Here is a 13,499-nt window from a genome sequence, read left to right as displayed (position 1 = left end):
TCAGTAAACACAGATGACACGATGAACAAGCTGTGCAGAGGGAATGGGTGAAATCAAGGTAAGTGAAACAGATCTCTGCGCGATGATTTCTAGCAGGAAGAATTGTGACGAGTGTGAGATCCAGAGAAAAGGAGCAGAGAGACAAGGAGATCTGAAGAGAGGAGAACCTTGTGTGATGAGGGATGAGCTGAGCCCCTGTCGTGAGGCAAGAAAGAATCTGCCAGCAGTATTAACGTGCCAGTGCTGCTTAAGCTGATGGCCCACAGTACGAAGGAAAAGGTCTTAGATGAAGGAGATTTCCATCACTGAAAGCATCAGGTCAAAGTGAAAATCTGTCTGCATGGGAAAGAGCTACCCATCACATGATCATAATTGTGCAACTGTTTTGCAAACACATGCATATTTACAGGGAGGGTAATAAATCCCTCTTTCTGCTGTTGTTGAAGAAGTGTAATCCTGTCTGCAACACAACGAAAGTCAAGGAAAGGGGATGCTGCCTGGTCCTGGGAGTTTCATTAGAGATGCGGCCCTGGGTGTGTTTGAACCCTCCAACAGCAGAGCAGGAATTAGAAGCTAAGCCAAAAAGACCTTGAATCACAGCCAGCGAGAGAAGGGGAGTGTGAGGGAAAGTAAATCCTTGATCAATGCAAATGTCTCTGGGGCCTTCCGATTCCTCATGAATTTGGTTGAGAGTTGTTTGAAATTTTACTGAGAAATGTTTTGTTGAGGAACGCCGCTTGAATGGCAGCCAATCAGTTCAATCTCAAAGCGGGTCAAGGCACAAGGGAATGTTGTGAAATCAATCTCAATGAACTTTTAAGATCTAGTCACTCAGTTCTTAATTACAGCATTGACTTTTAAATAGTATGAAGGATGTTTAAGCTCGTCTGTGCAGGATTTTGGACTTCAGCACCACCGAGTGGCAGCATCAAAAAAGATGCAATGTTTGCTAATGGATACAGCAAGAACTATTATCAGGAAAATGCTTCAAATTGGCATCCAATGTGTCAATCTTATCGTCTATAATACTGCCAAATACATACAAATGGGATATCATTGTGTGCGAGATATATGCGCAGATGAAATAAAAATGGCGGCAACCGGGGAAAATATTGTTTCAAGGCGCGTCCCCTGGACAGTAAAGCATCATCGGGTCATCATCAACAGGAGCCAGTACAGTATCAATCAGTGACACATAGGGGTGGGCCATTTAGCCGTAAAATAATATAACAATATTTCAGACTACTTTTTTAAAAATATTAATGATGATATGACAATATACTGACAAATATTTGATTAGTATTTTTAAGAATATAGAATTGCAACTAAAAAAATAGTTAATATGTCAGCATAAACATAACAGTTTGTCTTCAAATAATCCTCAAAAACTAAACGAAAATGATCCCCTCTCTTTAGAATGCGAACAACAACAATTACTCAAATGAGAAACAGATACTGTTAACAATGGCCAAATACAGAAAATGTACCCTCGCTACTGATTCCACACAATCACAGTCGTTCCCCTTTTTGGAACTTAACTTTCACTGCAGAACCCGTAACAGTTTCGCTTTCTGCCGTACTTGTTGCTGCCGTGCATAATGGTAACACATCATGATGCCTGCAAGTTGGAAAATTGTCTTTATCACAATATGAATTTTTCTTATCATATCAAACCGAATTCTAGTATAAAAATGAATGATATGATATAGCACAGCCCTAGTGGCACAATCATATTATTACAATGTAGCTGAAAGCTACCTTTGATGGTAACCACCATCGGTTTATCAATGAGATGAGTAAATCCAGCATTTTGTGTCACAGATGACATTGTGAAATAAGATTAGGACTGTCTATGGTCATATTGTACATATCCATTAATTTGGACATTTTATGAACCTAAAAATATCAGGGCTGCCCCATAAAAGTCAGAATTTCCAATCATCGATCGGAGACCCTCAGTTGACTGAGATTACTGCAAGTCAGGCAGTTGTCTGGGCAACAGTTTTTATGAAGACCACATCTATCATGCAATATGAAGGCATTTATAGTGAATTATAGTACATTAACAATGCTTTATGACTACACTCATAAAAACATATTATGCTTACTAATGCACTATATCAACTGTAATAAAACATTGTAGATGTGACTTATAAAGATATGTAACTGGAAAGGGTTTTATGAATGCTCAACTAATTATAAACTAGAGGCTGACTGAGTGGGCTTATAATGTGTTATAAATACCTATACTCACTTATACACACTTCAACAGTCAACTGTAGTAAGTTATCACTGTATGTGTCAAGTAAAGTGAGTCCATAGTGATGCATTTCTAATAATGTATGCTTTATATTGTTTCATTGCTGGGGTTTGGTGAATTGTAATTATTTTCACGCATTTCTAAGAGTCTATGCTGCATCATACGTGATTAATACCTACCACAAACTAATATACTTTGAAAATACATTTAAAAGGTTAAAGTCTGACACTCACTGACATTTAAAGACTTAACAAATGTAAAGAAATAACTGAAGAAGCCAAAAAAACAGTAGTTCTCATCTCATGGCAAAACTGTATATGAACGGACAAAGAGCGACATGACATGTGAAGCATTGCGGCTCAGATGAGAGGAGATACTACATGTTTGACTTCTCATGATACAAAATGCTTACAGCCATGATCATATGTGACAGCAGTCGTGTAATAGGTGAGTGAAGTGTCACCATTGGGCCCCTGCTCGGCTCCTGAGAGCCACAGCGCTTTGACAACCAAACAATGACAACAATGGGCTTTGATAGACTGTGTCGCGTTTGAGGTCATCTTTAACAACTTCAACAATTCAACAAGAAAACATTGTCAAGGAAGGCGCGTGAAAAATAAAAGATTTTGGACTCGGCAAGTCGTGATGTGGAAAACAAGAACTCAGAGGGCCAAAGTTTCTTTTGAGGACAAAATCGCATCACATTCAAAATTCTGAAAGTTCCTTTCTCCAATAACATGAAGGACAAATATCTTACAGGATAAATAACTTGCACAAAAGATAGTCAATGAACTCATTCATCCACATTTCAAGTGAAGAAGACAACCACACAACTATGCGATGCTGAAGAAAGTTCACTCACTGCTTTTTACATTATTCTCAACTTTGGTTTTGAAGTTTTTGTAGCAATGTAGTGCTGCGGTTTCCTGGCAAAGGCAGCGGGGCAGCAGGAGGTCTTGGGGAGAGCTGGACAATAACTTTTTATTTTTAGGTTCATGAAACATATCCATAATCACAAATGTAGGAAATTACTATATCTATTATATATATATCCTGTTCTCCTATTGCAAAAACAAAAGACAACAGACAGCATGTTGTATCCCCTCATGTCAGTGCAGCTTTACCAGCCAGGGGATGTGATGATTTAGGCCTACTTGATCCTGGGTAGATGATTTTGGTTGTCTCTATACTCAACTCAAGCAGTGACATTTGTGTAATGTAGATCCATACAAAATCTGTGGTTTTGTAGATAAAATTATTAAATGTGATATTTTTTTGTTTGTTTGTTGTTTTGTTTAAACTTGGGATACAATTTAAACATGCATACATTAACCATAATTAGAATTATATAGCATCAAACTCTATAATTTATCAAAAGAAAAAAAAAAAGATTGGGGACTCATTCAGATTCCCATGGACCCACTTCAATGACCACCTGTGGATCCCTAGGACTCACTACATTGAAAATTGATAAACATCACTGAATATGTATAATCTTAAAAGTTATTGAACGTTATTAAATATTTCAAGCAGGTTGTATGCTGAAGTGAATTTCATCTTGGTAATGTAATATATCATTTACTGTTCAATCAAAAAATGTAATCATAATGAGCAATCAAGTCAACCTGTCATGTTATGTCATTGTTATTCCAAAGAGCAGCAGTAAAGGCAAATAAAGTCTGATAAAATATAAATTTAGGGGACACTTTTAATTAATTTTATTATAGTGTGTTGCGAATTTGCTGAATATTAATTTAACCTCATCTAAATAGTGTGTGCAATAACAATATTTTGTGGCAACATTGTTCTATTTTCCTGATTTTCACAGTGCTTAGCCATCTAAAATTCCCTCTGTACTATTTGTGCCCAAAATTACAGCCAGCCGTGTTATTTCCATCTTTGTAAATAAGCAGCCTGCAGCATTGCTCGGCTGTCCCAGCGGTCTTGGTTGTCATGGAGGCTAACAACTCTCATTATGATCAAACGCAAAAGATGAAACTACTCTCTGAGAGAAACAGTGCCAGAAGCAGAGGAGATCAATTAAGGTCAGGGTTTTCACACCAATGGTCCGCGGATTAGCTGATTGAAAAAAACCCAAGAAGAAATAGTGGCGATGGTTTGAAGTGGCAGTTAATCAAGTAAGCTTTAAAATGTTTCTGTAAACAAGGCATGCAGGCTGATACAAAGAGGATTGGAGAAAGATAAAGGAGAGCAGGGAGCAGTACAATGAAGGCAATAACAAAAGAATTACTAAAATCACAGTCGGATTTACAAGCATCGGGACAGGCTGATACTGTGTGAGTACTAGGTGCTTCACTGAAAAAGAGCTTTGACTTGAAATCTGCCATTGGAAGCACTTCAAATCTGTCAATGAATTTGTGATATTTATGCTTTATCGATGCATAACAGTATATATACGGTATATGTAGTTGTTTAAAGATAAAACGACCACACAGAATGTCTGGTTTTGGCTATGCTACTGATTAAAAAACTCGGAAAATGAAGGTACTCCTGAACAGTGATGCAAAAATCTGTAAATCTATATTGCCTCAAGACTTAGCTGCTAAATGATTTAGCAGTGCTTGCATCAATAGGTTTAAACGAGAGCCACCTTAATTTAAATGATATGACACAATCACTGCCAACTGATACATATTTATCCAACAGTAAATTGCCCAACTCGACACTAGGTTTGGGCCTAGTTGGAGCAGTTTGAGTTTTCACGACTACAATCTACAAGACTTTCAAGTCTACTGGTTCTACAAGCAAGTGGGTGCATCCAGTGGGCTGCGTCATTAGGTTTTGTAAATGTCTTGTGACAATATTTAACAAAGCATTGAGATAAAAAAACAACCCCAAAACAACAACTTTAAAAACCAGTATATTTAAAAGTAAGTACTCGAGGAATTTAACATAGACACTATTGACTCTGGTAGTGAGTTTATAAACATAAGATTATGATGATCACCTTGTCATGTTGCTTATTACTTAGAATACAAGTTGGATTTTGCATTTTGATGCCATCTGCACAGGCTGTTGATGTGGACTTTTTATATTTACTAGAATGGGTCATAAAAACAAATGATACTTCAGCTGTTCTGCATAAAATTAAACCGATTTAAGCTCCTACTGCAGGTTGGTATGGACCGGAAAAACTGAAAATCATTCCAACTCTACTATGCAGCCTCCTGGTATTATTACAGGTTTATGATAATGAAAAAGTAATACAGTAAAGAGAAACTGAAAGTTTGTGTGGTGTCATTAGTTTGTAACTGATTCTGTGATGCAGACCTGTCTTTCCAGTGTTTTTCATGGTGGTCTGATTGGAGGACTCAGCGTTGAACTTGTCAAGCACAAGCTCCTGGTACTCCTCCGAAACCGAGGCTTGTTCGTCTACAATATCCACAGGTGATTGGTTCTTCGCAGCACATTCTGGGTATGAGGCCGCCCAGCCTCGAGGTCCATGGCTTCCTGCAGGAATAGAAGAAACAAAAGCTTATGAAAAATGTAGACTAGTCACCAGATTCTAACAATAACACACACAGAATTAGAAACACTGTGACAATATCACTGCTACAGCAGCGGCCAGGCTTCAATGTGCCCTTAACGGAAATGAGAGAAAGAGGACAATGATTCTTTTATATTCACTCAGCTGCAGTGCCCTCTAAACCCCTCCAACAGCTGGGAAAACATGTAAACACAATGAAAATTCATCATCAGGCTACAGGCAATTCCAGCGTTAATTGTCCATATATGATATAAATAGTCAAATGAGGCAAATTCTACAGTGCTACACATACTAAAAATGAGCCTAGAATGGGTTTGTGCCTTGGATAGGTTTGAATAGCAAAAAAAAAACATTACACCAAATAGGCTTTTCAAATGAAAATACTCCACTTTAACAATTAATGTGCAGTGTGTGCTGCAAACGAACTTCCTGTAGAATCCCCATCCACTGTCTGCTCTTTTAATCCTCTATCCCCTACAGTGGCGCTTCTACAAAGGAATAATCCACAACCGACAGGGGTCCCCTTGATCTCTTCTAGGGTACAATGGGCCAATGCAACAACAAAAGCTCAGGGATCAGGGGAACAAGGAAGCATGCATGGATTTTAACTTTTCTGGGTTAACACAATATTCATGATCCCATTCCCTACAGATGTAGGGCAACTTTGCTACTGGCTTGTAAAAAAGATATGAGAACCTTTCTTCGGCAAAACACCCTGGATCAAGGGTGGCTTTATGTCTTGTAATGTATAAACACCTTGCAGTCGAAGACATTGTGCTTGAATCCCTCGAAAAAATATAGCGCCATTCAGGATTATATTAAAATATATAATGTTTTACCACGTTGAAACATCAATGGCCATAAACATGCATTGTCAGGAGCTCAGACACATAAACAGGAATCATTTCATTCGTCTCTCTAATGAATATGTCACAAGGTTTGGAAAAAAGTGCAATAAAAACTTGAAAATGTCCCAGATTTGTCCAGTGACTGAACTTCAGTTCAACTGTGTTCTAAATATCACCTGCAAGATTATGGGCTGGTAAAGTCTGGATTGTATTTAAAGGTTGGAATAGGTTTCCTGCATTTCTTACTAATGACTGCATTAGCAAGCAGGATTAAATTTGTCAGTCAAGGCTTCACACTTACCAATATGTCTGTTCCAGTACAACTTCCAATATTTCTCACCCTGGAACAGAGCCCATAATGAATGCAATACTATTATTTTAAGGCAAGAAGAAGCTGCTTGCCAATCATAAATACAAAGGGGGAGATTTATATTAAATGGAGCAAATTTAATGTTTGCCTTATTACACACACACACACACACACACACACACACACACACACACACACACATAAATATATACTGTATATAATCTTCCTTTTCGTATGTTTTGTGCTTGCTGATAACTTAGTCATAACCTGGCCATCAACATAACTTCAATTAAACAATTCTTTGATTAAATGTTAAAGCTCCCTGAAGCAATACATTTTATATAAACACTGAAGCCGATGACTCCCTGCAATGTAAAAAGCCTTGCTGTCGAGGCCAGTCTCACTGAGAATCGACAACAAAATCAATATGGGACAGCTGAAGAAAAAAGCTGGACATGTAGCAAACTAAAAAGAGGCAGATATTAGCTTCAGGAGTCAAACCATAGAGTCAAGTCAAGTCAAGTCAGTTTTATTTATATAGCCCATTATCACAGTGTAACCAAAATCTGGGTTTCAGAGAGTAGACTGCACTGAGATTTTCATGTTGCTCTGTTTCTATTTAACGTAAAACATTCAATACTAAATCACAATTCTTTGCCATGTCCCCTATAGTCTAAACAATATTTATCTAATGGCTTTTGTTGCTTTTTTTCTATACCATGATTTAATAGAATATAGATATCTAACCATTATTTCTGCCACTATTCCATTAGATTTGCAGTGATATAAATGTCTAGCATACATATGGAGCCACTGAGGTAGACCAATGAGTCAGGCAGGCTAATATAGTGGTTTATATCAGCCTATTGCCAATATTTTGGCATAAACACATTAGAAACTCCATAACAGAAGTGCAAAAGAAGGTTTGAGTTTATGTAGTAACACTGTCATCACTGTGGTTTCCCAGATAATGCCAGATAAGCAACACAACATCGTCTGTTGCCACATAGATTTTCTGGGAAAAGTACTGTCGATTGTTTCTTCCAATCTACTTTAGATGAAACCACATTAACACCACAGTCGAGTGCTGGTCCTAACCTGTGAAACAGCAGCAGGAGAAAGTTTGCTTTCACTCGCCTCTGCAGCAGCTGCTCCCCTAATCCATCAATTTAATCTGATCAGCTCTGGTAAATCAGACCACAAATTGATTTAAAAGAAGTCTTCAGTGTTATAATCAACACTGAACAGTTTGTTTCTCAATTGTCCAACCTGTGACTCATGTTCAATAAACTGCTGCTGAGGAAAACAGTTTCACTTGTGCTGCATTCACAGACCCCCAAAACATCAACTGTATGATTAGTATGTTTTTTTGATTCAGAAAAAAAATCTCTGTATCTGACTGTTTTTGTTATGCCCTTATATTTAAAACAAAACACACACACACACACACACACAAAAATAACATTAAGTTGGCCTGCAAATCATGTAAAATACTAAATATCGGTATTTGTTTCAAAAATCCAGAGTCTGTTGGGCTATGACATGTTTTATTCAATGATGGCGCTTGTGAGGCGAGCTAAATCATTTCCAAGGGTATACACAACTTAATTTTCAGTATATGTCTCTGAATGTTTTTAAGGACAAACATTGGAGCTCAGACTGTGCAGGGTTAGCTGTATATTTATACTGTTAAAGTAGTACACACTTGAGGCAGCTGTGCAATTGGTTATGACTTACTTCCATCCCCATTTGTGTTTGCAGAAAATATATATTCTCTTTGGCAGAGCTGTCTGAAGTACAATGCCTCCAGTTGCTTTGAAAATTTACCATTCCCCTAACAGACAAAGTGTGCTATGTGGGCTACCAACAATAAACAACACAGAACTATTCAGGTTCTCCAGTGGGCAGTTTCAACCCCCATTTTGTTGCTTTTATTCCTTCGCCTCTTAAGTGAATTGTGGCAAACTACAAAAACCATTTGAGATCTTGCTGAGATATACAGGGCTTCATTAAATATGACTGACATATCTCACAATAATAACAAATTCAAGTGGTCAGCTGTGAGGAAAAACAGTTTTGATGTTCGGAGCATGAAAGAAGCAGAAGAAACAACGCATGATTTATTGGTAGTACACAAAGATAGAGCTAAGCTATAAATAAATACCATTAAGTTAAAAAAGTGCTGCGAATTTATCACATCAGAAACACATTTTGTAGTAAGTAGAGTGTACTGAACCCAGTGAAATGTTTCCCAGGCCTCTTTTATTCAAAGAGTAACTATTGAAAAGTGTAATCTTTTGCTAATTTTCCATTAAAACACACATTACATCCCATTTACTACTAGAGAGATAATTCTGCCTTTCAAGAACAGAAAAGGAGGAGCAGCGCTAAAATCAGATAAGTGAGGGTTGCGCTGCAGTCGATTAATCTGTCTCATTGCCATCCATCAGAATGACTATAATCCTAGTGGTTAAGCCTTTCTCACTGCAGCCCTGCCACTCTGAGGTGAACAAATTAAAAATAAGTACATGTTTAAAAATGTTGTCGATTGATTTATCTAAAACATTACACTCTACATTTGCAACTACATTCAGCATACGGCACGGAGAGAACGGTTCTCACACACCGGGCTGCGCGACACACTTACTCAAATGAAAATCTTTATAGGTGCAATAAGGTAATTCTTGCAGTATGTGGATCATTTTATACACTTATGATGGACAAAGACCAGCGAGTTACACTGATATCACAGCTCGCCTTCCAGGGATATGACAATATTTGGCAGAATGTATCTATAACCATTGTTGCAGAGAAAAAATGGTGAATCTGAATTGCTCCGATACAACAGCCCTGCAGCAAATCCTGCCTTTGTGAAGCTTGTTATGTTCTATATTTGTTGAGACTCTGAAAGCAAGGTGTGATTACTTTATTTTTAAGTCTTTCGCTTGTTATGTACCTATGGCGAACTGCAGTATATGGTTTTGCTATTGTTTGTGGAATGTGTTTTTTGTTTCTGTAAAATTAACAGAACTTTTGAGCTTTTGTGTATTTGTGCCTCACACTTTTTCAGTGTGTTGCCTTTTTCAGACATTAAATTTAATGCTTTTAAAGACCTTTTGAGACCTACTATTTGTGGTCCTGTGCAGAGGTAGGTTTTATTGAGGAATATAAATATTAGAGTCAGATAAGTTTAATTACATAGATTTTAGCAATACCTAAGTGCAAGTATGAAGTTGTGCTAGGTCTGAAGATTTGTTACACCAGAAATGTGGACCCTGACCCAGAAAAGCTTGGATAAATTAAATTAAACTAAATGTGGCAATTAAGATCTCACAAAGTCAAATTTAAGGCTACTTAATTCCTTTTTAGGCCTAACATTTATAAAACTGAAATTAAGACATTTTAAGTCTTTTTAAGGGCCTGCAGACACCAAGATTAATCACAATATTACTGAAATCACAATATGTCCAAGTGCATTATCCAAATTTCAGGAGTTATAATTTTTTGAAAGTCACAGTGCCAACGTAAATAAAGCACCGTGGTGTTAATTAGATGCCCTGGCCTCCAAATCATATTCCAGACATGAGGTAACATGCCTGACTGTATCAAAAGTGGACGTCATTCCCGCAACAACTGCAAGAAATTGCAACATCTGTCAGACTGATCCCAATATAATTTTTTGTTGTTGTTGCAGTAGAAAAGTGACAGGATTCTGAAGGACATTAGTATATAATTAGTTGTTTTCACAAGGCAGTAACAACTACTTATTGCAAGAAAATAGTGAAAAGTGGCTCATTTGTGTCGCCTGATGTCCTTGAAGTATTCGCATAATGTTGCGCAGTGTGTGTGTAGACATTAAGCGTTTACTGTGCTTATCAATATCATAGGCGCACATCACCTCAAAGAAATTCAAAAATGTGGCAGCAGCAAAACAAGCATACAGCTAGATAAACATATCAGGACAAAACATACAAAGACACTCTCACCGACATGGATTCTAGCAGGTTTGATGCTAAAATGCCCATAAGCCTGCATTTACCCGTCTTTACAAAACTCTTAGTTCTTAAAGAGCACAGCTTTTATCAGTTTCAGTAGCATTCTGCACCCTATAAGGTGTTACAAGAAGATGTGTAACAAAACACATCTACATCAATATTTTGAAAATGTTTCCTCTCAGTAATTTCTGATCAATGCTAGAATTCAGACGAGCGATGTTAAAAAAAGTCCACATTGTTTGTTAATCCGACCTGTTACGTGCTCACTTCTGTGCGACGTGACACCACTCTTGTTTTAAGTAAAACAGGCACATGTTTCTCTCAATCTGGCACTCTCAGTTCCAGGCGTCATCCCATTAACCTTGGGATAAACAGCCGTGCCTGTGCTACCATGGCAATGCTGACAGAATGGCAATTGCCTTGTCATTTCCGTTTTGTCCCTCTGAGAGAAAGCATCCATGCTGTATGCCGCCTGGCAGACCTCCCAGAATTGGCACACAAGCACTTGCAAAAATCTACGCTGATCAGCCCATATGTATGAGTGGCACTGACAACAAAACATGACCAGCAGATATAAGGCACGGTATCGGCAGCACTGAGAGAGGTCACAATGGTGGTTGCAGTTGGAGCAGTGGCAAGTGCGATCAAAGCCTCGCGTATAATGCAGAATCCCTCCAGTGAACGCAGGAGCATCGGATAACATTTTGAACATTACTGCTGTCAGTTTCAATATGCTGATTACACTCCAGATGGTGGAGACACAGGCATGTAGCACTGGGGAGTATCAAATGTCCAGGTTAGACAACTGATGAGCCGAGGGCTTGTTGTACAATATAGGGACAGGCCAACCAATCCTGTAATCAGTCGACTGATGACCAGGTAATAAGAGATCATTTTTCTTACATAAGCCAGTAAACACTTACTGTGGAACAGCCACTGACATTTCCAAAACCATACATTTGAGGAAAATTGCCGAGCTCTCAAAGCACGGCAAGATCACTAAAAAATAAGACAGATGGGAAAAAAAGTGGTAGTCAGGTAATCACACAGGCTGAAAATAAATCTGGAAATTAGGCATCTTTATTTGGATGAGGGAAAAAAGTAGGGATGCACGATATTGGATTTTTTGCTGATATCATATATGCTAATATATAACAACTCATTTTGTCTATAACCTATACGGATATCAATATATATTTTCCCCACCTAATTTAAGTGATCAAGTCTTTTCTGTAGTGGAATAACATCATATTCTGCATACTCTTATCTTGCTGGCCCGCCAGCAGATGGAGATGTAAAATACGATGCTTTTCAGTGTATGAAAAGAGTTAGCCATGTGAAACCTGGATCCACACTTTTCTTGTGCTGCATTTATACGCCTTTCACAATTACTGAACTATATATTAATGGTGATTATTATTACATATTTTAAAATAATTTAATTATAATCATTTTCAAGCAGTTTTTGTTTTGCGTTTAGGTAATTTTCTTGTATTTTTTTACTAATTTCTTGGTCATTTTTTTAAAAGATGCTTATTGCCTTCTTCATTATTTTGAAAAAGCCAAGCCAATTTTCCCAGGTTTCAAGGAGTTAATGTTTTGCACATTCACTTTTTCAATAAGAAAAAAAAATTTGGCAGAAATAAGCATGTTGACCAATTCTGATATTTCATTTTAAAGCCAATATTTGCTGATAGTGATGATGTGAGGATATTATCGTGCATCCCTATAACAAAGGTGACTGGTAAAATGATTAACCAAACTGCTATAAACATTAGAAATAACAGCTTAAAGCACAACTTACGGGTTTAATTTTGACGTGTTTTTCTTTTTTTTATGTAGCTGTTGCACTGTCGAGACTTTATAAATCAAAAGGCAGATTCTAGAGACCACATCTGGAAACAACTTTTTAATGCCAAAAAAAGTGCCAACTGTGCCTCCCAAAAAAACACAAAGATTTCCTCTTTTAAAACTCCTCTTCTGACCTCAGCAAATACGTTGAAATAAATTGCACAGACTGTAGGTGAAAAAGTAGTTAGCTCGCTAACATAAGCTATGTTAATTATTCATGTGTAATGTCAGTCTTTGATGTTACGACAAGGAGGGGAGGAGAGGGAGAGGGAGAGATGAAGAGAGAGGGAGACTGTTATATCTTGTACAGGCTTTCCTTAGTTGCTTGATTAGACGACCTGCTCTACTTTAGGGCTGCCCCCTGAAATTCGGAGATCCGAATCATCAGTCGGATACGCCTCAGTCAACTGTTTTTTCAAATTGTTTTTTTTTTTTGCTTGTCAGGGCAGTGTACTTCTGGGGACATTTTGGTCCTCACATTTTGCTTTAACGTGAAATATTTCATGCTAAAACTTGACAAGCAACAACATTAAAACATAAGTTTGTATGACATAATAACCTGAAAATGTTTTATCAAAATGTGAAAAACATTGTTATAACAAGTTATTTTTCACATTATTATGATACTGAGCACTTCTTTTCCGGTGTGGCAGCGCTACGCTTTCATAATCCATTCATTGCACACAACAAAATTCCATGACTTTTCCAGGTTTTCCATGACCATGGG

General features: G+C 37.6%; 1 protein-coding gene across 1 annotated transcript in view; it reads right to left on the bottom strand.

Moving 5' to 3' along the window:
- Positions 1 to 13,499, bottom strand: part of ca16b (carbonic anhydrase XVI b) — a 139,603-nt gene that overhangs the window by 60,781 nt on the left and 65,323 nt on the right. The window contains exon 3 of the mRNA XM_042507475.1: positions 5,552 to 5,731. Coding sequence (XP_042363409.1) covers positions 5,552 to 5,731 — 180 coding nt within the window. The remainder of the gene's footprint in view (positions 1 to 5,551; positions 5,732 to 13,499) is intronic.

The sequence above is a fragment of the Plectropomus leopardus genome, chromosome 2, assembly GCF_008729295.1.
Source record: "Plectropomus leopardus isolate mb chromosome 2, YSFRI_Pleo_2.0, whole genome shotgun sequence".
Taxonomy (NCBI): Eukaryota; Metazoa; Chordata; class Actinopteri; order Perciformes; family Serranidae; genus Plectropomus; species Plectropomus leopardus.
Note: the sequence above shows the minus strand (reverse complement) of the source record. Positions and strands in the feature narration are given on the sequence as shown.